This window comes from Helianthus annuus, chromosome 10 (assembly GCF_002127325.2).
Source record: "Helianthus annuus cultivar XRQ/B chromosome 10, HanXRQr2.0-SUNRISE, whole genome shotgun sequence".
Lineage (NCBI taxonomy): Eukaryota > Viridiplantae > Streptophyta > Magnoliopsida > Asterales > Asteraceae > Helianthus > Helianthus annuus.
The window spans coordinates 4,659,152-4,666,290 of NC_035442.2; the positions used below are offsets into that span (position 1 = coordinate 4,659,152).

At 40.6% G+C, this 7,139-nt stretch overlaps 1 protein-coding gene across 1 annotated transcript; it reads right to left on the reverse strand.

Moving 5' to 3' along the window:
- Nucleotides 1-37: 37 nt before the first annotated feature.
- LOC110880443 lies at nt 38-1,221 on the reverse strand. The gene is made up of 2 exons (XM_022128965.2): nt 856-1,221; nt 38-736 (listed from the first exon to the last, which is right to left on the reverse strand). Exons 1-2 carry the CDS (start codon nt 1,219-1,221, stop codon nt 38-40), a joined length of 1,065 nt encoding a protein of 354 aa, XP_021984657.2.
- Nucleotides 1,222-7,139: the final 5,918 nt, after the last annotated feature.

Below are 7,139 nucleotides of genomic sequence, written 5' to 3' on the forward strand. Positions count from 1 at the left end.
TTTTCTTCACCTCTTCCTTCATCCTCCGATACACCTCTCATTCATCCTCCGGAACCGAGTCGAGATCCAACCTCATTATCCTAAAATCCTCCGCTCGAGCATAGTCGGCCGACACGTTTTTCTTGTGACTATATTTTTCGGCCGCAAAGTCTTTAAACAAACAGAATTCGGAAATCAACTCGTCCATTTTCGAAGACACCTTCGAGCCGCCACCTCCACCCGAGCCGCCCCCTCCACTCGAGCCGGCCCCTTTGCGCTTTCCGGCCGCCTCTTTTTTTGCTTTGTCCCTTCCGCCGGGACGTTCGATCTTGTGAGCGGGGAGCGCATCCTCGTCATATTCCGGTTCGTCGTTTATGTCGATTTGACAACGAGCGGTGGAGCCTCCCGCACTATAACTTCCGGACTCGGAAGTTTTAGTCCGTTTGGCGGTTGCGACCTCATTTGGAACCGACGCCCATTTAGGTTCTTTCTTTAAAATGTTCCATGCTCGGAGGTGCGGGAAAGGCGGATTTTTAGATTTCCATTTAGCCATCGCAAGGTTAAGAACGTCCTCGTCGCTACTCCCACTAGGACGATTGATGTAAAGTGGGTTATAAATCCCGATAAAATCATTCACGCAGTTGTTCATTTTCCACCACTTGCCCGATACGGAATCGAGATCACGTATCGGGCCCCATAAGCTTGTTAAATCTTTCCGTACATGCCTTCCAAAAACCAGAACCCGTTTGATTGTTCCCTAAAATTAAAAAAAAAATTGCATTAGTAAAACTAAAAAATAATTCTTTTTAAATTTAAATTAAAAAAAATTAACTTTGGTTCATACCGACAATCGGGCAAGTTGAGGCCTTAACATACGCAATTGCTAGCGCCTCCTCCTCTACTTTTGTCCACTGTCTCGCCTTTGCTCTCGAACCACTTTTTTTGCGGTGTCGGGTTCGGTTTCAACCGCCTTCCCCTTCCCCGTGTTTTTTTGCGCTTTAGTTCTTTAGGTGGCGATTTGGGGACGACTTCATCATCATCGTCAAGCTCCACCGAGGGTTGCGGTTGGGAAGTTGGCGGTTGCGATTGGAATTGATCAAGTTGAACCGAGTTGTGTTGCATGAATTGTTGGAGTGCTTGGTATTGTTGCATTTGTTGAACTTGAGACATTTGGGAGAAGGCGTTAGGTGATTGTTGGAAACCCGAAAACGTAAATTGTGGATTCCCCCACGAAGGATCCATAGCCGGAGTGTAAGCGGGACTCGAAAAAAAGTTAGGATTGTTCGGGTTGGGGTTGTTTGGGTTGAAGGGATTCATGATTGTATAAAAAATGGGATTGTTTTTTATAAAAAAAGATGAGAAAATGGGAGAAGAATGGAAGAAATGGTATAAAAAACGGTTGAAAGTGGTATATATTTAAAATGAAAAAGTAATTTTTTTTTCTTTTATTAAAACTAGCCGTTTGTAACAGCTATGAATTTGAAACAAGGCCCGTCGACTTCGTCTGTGGGCAGCCGGTTTAGCCGGGACGTTTTGAGGGGGGCGGTGTGGGGGACCGGCGCCGGGCCTAAGCCGGCCCCCATACCGCTTAGTCTAAGAAGATACAAGCAAAAGTTGTTGGTTTATTAAAACCCCATGCTACATAGGTCTTCAATGTGATAAAAGAACAAGCATCACAGTTGAATGCTCTGATGATGGATGCTAATAAATATGAGGTAACCCTTTATTAAAAATCACCTAAATTAAGAACAATATATTTAACGTTGGTTTTCCATGTTTAGGTGAATAGTTTAGGATCACAATGTACGGTCGATATAAAGGAGAAAACATGTACATGTAGGAAGTGGGATTTAACTAACATGCCATGTAACAATGCACTGGGAGCTATCTGGGACATGTTTATAAATGATATAAGACCATGGGGTATAGTTTGGATAGTCCTAAAGGGATCATCCGCCACGTAGGCGCCAACTCGTGAAGGACCATCCCATTGGGGACTACCCAAGGGTGTGGAAGACTACCCACATAATATAATATATAATAAAGAGGAGAGAGAGAGAAGTCAGGGGGAGAGATGGAGGGGCCCACCATTTTGCATCGTCGCCTTCGTCTTGCAGACGCCGGGAGTGATGCGACGCAGCCCAGGGGGCGGTGTGGGACGCCGAGGACGAGCCGGGACGGGGGGAGACTGTAGGAAATAGGTTCACCTTTTGTAAAATATAATAACAAAATATATCATAACGAGACTCTCGTTATTCGTAGGAAATATCATTGTACAATACCGGTTGCAATAACTAAATAAAAGAATATAAATATAATTTTATATATCAATCTTGATTCAAGCCGCATCTCTGGTGGGTCCTTCACGCGCACTTGATAGCATCCTAGACTCGAGTATTCATCATCTTGAGTCTTGAAAAATACTCCTTGACTGCAACAAAGAGCACACTAAAACGTTGACGATTTTGGTTGAGGCACGTGTTCAACACGCTTCCCTTAAAACAGATTTCGCGCCTCTACTAAAGATGACGCGTCTGTCTCCCAGGGTACAACAGCCGAAGCAGTCTGTACTGCCGGAGATGGCTCACCGGCCCAAGGTTACATCTGGTAATTGTAGTGTTTGAACTCATGTGGTGGAAACAAGTAGAGAGTACTCATCTCTCTAGTTGGTGTTCAAGTGTTCATATTACTTCTAGTATTCTTCATGTATCAAGCAATACCCTATTCTTGTTGTAACAAAAAAAAACACATAGCCTACTATTTGAACAAGACTAGTGAAAGGATTCACTTAATTATTCACCTAATTAGTCACTTAATTAGAGACTTAAAAACTCTAATAAAACTAATTAAATACTCAAGAGTTACTCTTTTATTTACCACATGAATATTCTAATTAATATTTATAATTTCATTAAATTATAAATATATTTAATATCCATTTATCAAATTTCCAACAGAGACGACCCCTATACCACACGGTCTAAAGGGTGGCCTACAAAAAGAATGGGTGTGTGAAGTGTATTGGTTGGGTACATGGAAAAAAGATGTACATGAATGTCATAGAACCAATCATAGGGCTAGATAATTGGAGACCCTCTCAATGTCTAACAAAACTCCTTCCACCTAAACATCATAAGCATGCTAGTTTTCAATATCTTTGATCATGTGGCAATACAATTTGTATACATTTGACTGATGTATGGAAATTGGTTTTTAGATTGATAGGCCCAAAAAAGAGAAAGAAGGCATTTGAGAAGGATAAGGTTGAAGTTAGACTATTTCTTTGGAGGCAAGATGACCAGAAAAGGTAGCACTACAAGTATAGCAAATATGAAAAGATAGGTCATAATTATAGAAGTTGCAAGGGTCAAGGTGGGAATGACGGGTCACAATCATGTTGGTTCAGTTCTGTTTATACATGAAGGAAAACAATAAAACATACCTGTTACAGCAGACAGTGCGTTGGAGAATCCAGTAATGGAGTTCGGCATGCTTGTCATCGTGTTCTGGTTCCTCCTTAGGGTGCTGACTGATGATGGTGATGATGAGAACCGAACAAGGGAATTCGGTTAGGAGAGGAGGACGAAATTATGATGTTATGGCTAATGGGGTGTCTAATTGTGTAACTAAGTAACCCCTTAACCTCCACACAATTCTCCTTATATAAGCACCCAGGAGGAAACCTAATTAGTTAATAAGGGTAATATGGTCCATCAACAATTACCAACTAATTATTTAATAGGTTATAATATATTTTGATCTATATTATGTAAATGATTATAATGGTTATAGATTAAATATTAATACATAATATATTTAATCTTACATTCTCCCACTTAGCCGAGTAATCATTTACTATGAGTATTAGATAAGCCTGATCAGGAGTTAACACTCATTTTAGCCTTAAACAAGTACTATAGCAGAGAAATACAGCCGTTGAATCATTATGCGACTCAGGACCCCCATTAATCATACTATAGCCTTAATTTAAAACCTAATCGTCATGATCAAAATACGCGTAAGCCCTTTGTTTGACTTGTAACTTTATTTGTCTATATGCCATTATACCGGTTGAACATATTCTAAGAGATATACAAAATCAAACTGAGGAAATTTCATTAATCATAAAACATAAGCTAGTACACTAAATCCCATATTCTGAACATGTTCTTCATAAACCTTAGGAGGGAGACCTTTAGTCATCGGATCCGCAAACATATCTTTAGTACTAATATACTCGATACAAAGATTATTTTCCTCAACTCGTTCACGTACAAACAAATATTTTGTATCGAGATATAAACCAGCCCCAGTCGAACTGTTACTGTTCGAGAAACTAACGGCAGCTGAATTATCACAGTAAAGCTTCAATGGTCTAGAAATGGAATTAACGATTTTGAGTCCAGTGATCAGATTTCTAAGCAACATTCCATGACAGGTTGCGTTATAAACAACAATGTACTCTGCCATCATTGTCGAAGTTGTGGTCAACTGTTGTTTACGACTCTTCCATGAGATTGGGCCGCCTGCTAACATAAAGATATAGCCCGAAGTGGATTTCTTGTCGTCTTTGCACTTGGCAAAGTCAGAATCAGAATAACCCACCACTTCTAAATGATCACTTCTTCAATAAGTCAGTTTATAGTCTTTCGTCCCTTGTAGATATCGAAGTACCTTCTTAGCTGCTTTCCAGTGATCTAGGCCAGGATTAGTCTGATAACGGCCTAGCATTCCAGCAATATAAGCGATATCTGGGCGAGTACAGACTTGAGTATACATCAAGCTCCCGACTACTGACGCGTAAGGTATCTGGCTCATTTGCTCCTTCTCAAACTGGAATGAACCAAAAACATCTCCCTTAACTACTGGAGCGACGAAGGGTTTGCACTGTTGCATGTTGTAACGTGTAAGGACACGATCTATGTAAGCCCTCTGGGACAATCCTAAGATTCCTTTGTGTCTATCTCGGTGAATTTCGATGCCAATGACGTAAGAAGCATCTCCAAGATCCTTCATGTCGAAGTTATGCGAGAGTAACCGCTTCGACTCATGCAACATGTCTAAACTATTACTTGCCAATAGAATATCATCTACGTAAAGGACAAGTGTAGTAAAGTTGCTCCCACTCATCTTGAGGTAGGCGCATTGATCCACTTGATTCTTCATAAAACCTTGCCTCTTCATGACTTCATCAAACTTGAGGTACCACTGACATGATGCTTGTTTTAACCCGTAAATGGATTTCTTCAACTTACAGACTAGATGCTCCTGACCTTCAGGTTTAAAGCCTTCAGGTTGTTTCAAATGTAAACATCTTCGTCCAAATCTCCGTTAAGGAAAGCGGTTTTAACGTCCATCTGATGTAACTCCAAATCAAAATGAGCTACTAGGGCCATGACGATCCTTAATGAATCTTTACGAGAGACAGGTGAAAACGTCTCTTGATAATCAATTCCCTCTTTCTGAGTGTAGCCCTTTGCAACCAATCTCGCTTTGTAGCGTTCAACGTTCCCATTCGGATCCAGTTTTGTTTTGAACACCCATTTGCATCCTACGGGTTTGACTCCGTTGGGTAATTCTACCAAATCCCAAACGTCATTTTTCTTCATGGATTCAAGCTCATCAATCATTGCTTTATTCCATTCAGAAGACTGATCACTGCTTATGGCTTCATTGTAAGAGATAGGATCATTGAGCTTTCCGGGATCCATTTCAGTCAGGTAGGTAACATAATCATCCCAATTAGTAGGCCTTCTTTGCCTAGATGACCTCCTGAGTGGATTATCGGGTTCAGCGTTGTCTTGGTTATGAGCGTTTGATGTGCCTTCGTCATGAGGTATAATGGGTTCTGATTGTGGAGGTGAATTTGGAGTTGGTGCAGTAGCTTCAGGTACAGTAGTTGCATTGGGTACAAGAGGAGTAATGGTAAGCGACGAGTCTCTCCCCCTGCGTCTTGTACTTCTTGCAATTCTTCGTAAGGGTTGGTACTGCTCCTACTGACCTTGAAATCCTCCAGGAACGCAGCACGCTTGGTTTCAACAATACGGGTGACATGGGAAGGACAATAGAAACGATAACCCTTTGAGTTCTCAGGATACCCGATAAAGAAACATGTAACTGTTTTAGGGTCAAGTTTCCTTAGGAAAGGATTGTAAAGTTTTGCTTCAGCAATGCAGCCCCATACTTTCATATATTTAAGACTCGGTTTCCTTCCTGTCCAAAGTTCATAAGGAGTTTTAGGGACAGACTTAGAAGGAACTCTATTGAGTATATGAACATCTGCTTTTAACGCTTCAGTCCAGAGGAATAATGGTAAATTAGTGTTGGCTAACATACTGCGCACCATGTTCATAAGGGTACAGTTTCTTCTTTCAGCGACACCGTTCTGCTGAGGTGTACCAGGCATGGTGTATTGGTTCACAATCCCCTGGCCCTTACAAAACTCATAAAATGGACCAGGAGCTTGACCCACATCAGTGTGTCTTCCATAATATTCACCGCCTCTATCTGATCTCACAACTTTAATCTGACGGTCTAATTGCTTTTCAACTTCAGCCTTATAATCTTTAAAAGTTGTTAGAGATTCAGATTTCTCCTTAATAAGATACAAGTACATGTAACGAGAATAATCATCAATGAAAGTGATAAATGAAGTATGTCCTGTTATGCCAGCGATTTGGTAGGGACCACTAATGTCAGTGTGAATGAGTTCTAATAAATTAGAGCTCCTAGTGGCACCTTTCTTATTTGCTAATGTCATTTTACCTTTAAGACATTTGACACATGTTCCAAATCAGAGAAATCGAGAGAAGGTAAGACTTCATCCTTTACGAGACGATTTAATCGTTCTCTTGAAATGTGGCCTAAACGCTGATGCCACAACATGGATGAAGTCTCTAAGTCTCGTTTCTCTTCCATCTTTGTGAGTGATTCATTAATGTTATATGGCAACAAAGATTTGGAAAAGTTATCTTCTAGTTCTAATCTATAGAGACCACCATCCAGAATACCAGTACCATAAAGTAGGGGTGTTCATCGAATCGAATATCGAATTGTTTGAATTATTCGAATAATTTTTATTTTTCCTTGAATTCGTATTCGATTCGAATTCGATTAAAACCTACCGAATTCGATTCGAATTCGTATTCGAATAAAAAACC

Excerpts from the sequence above, each read along its gene's own strand:
- LOC110880443 (XM_022128965.2), bottom strand. The coding sequence starts at position 1,221 with ATGGATCCTTCGTGGGGGAATCCACAATTTACGTTTTCGGGTTTCCAA. Across the intron at positions 737-855 it reads GAGGAGGCGCTAGCAATTGC|GGAACAATCAAACGGGTTCT; the intron begins GTATGTTAAGGC and ends TTTTAATTTTAG.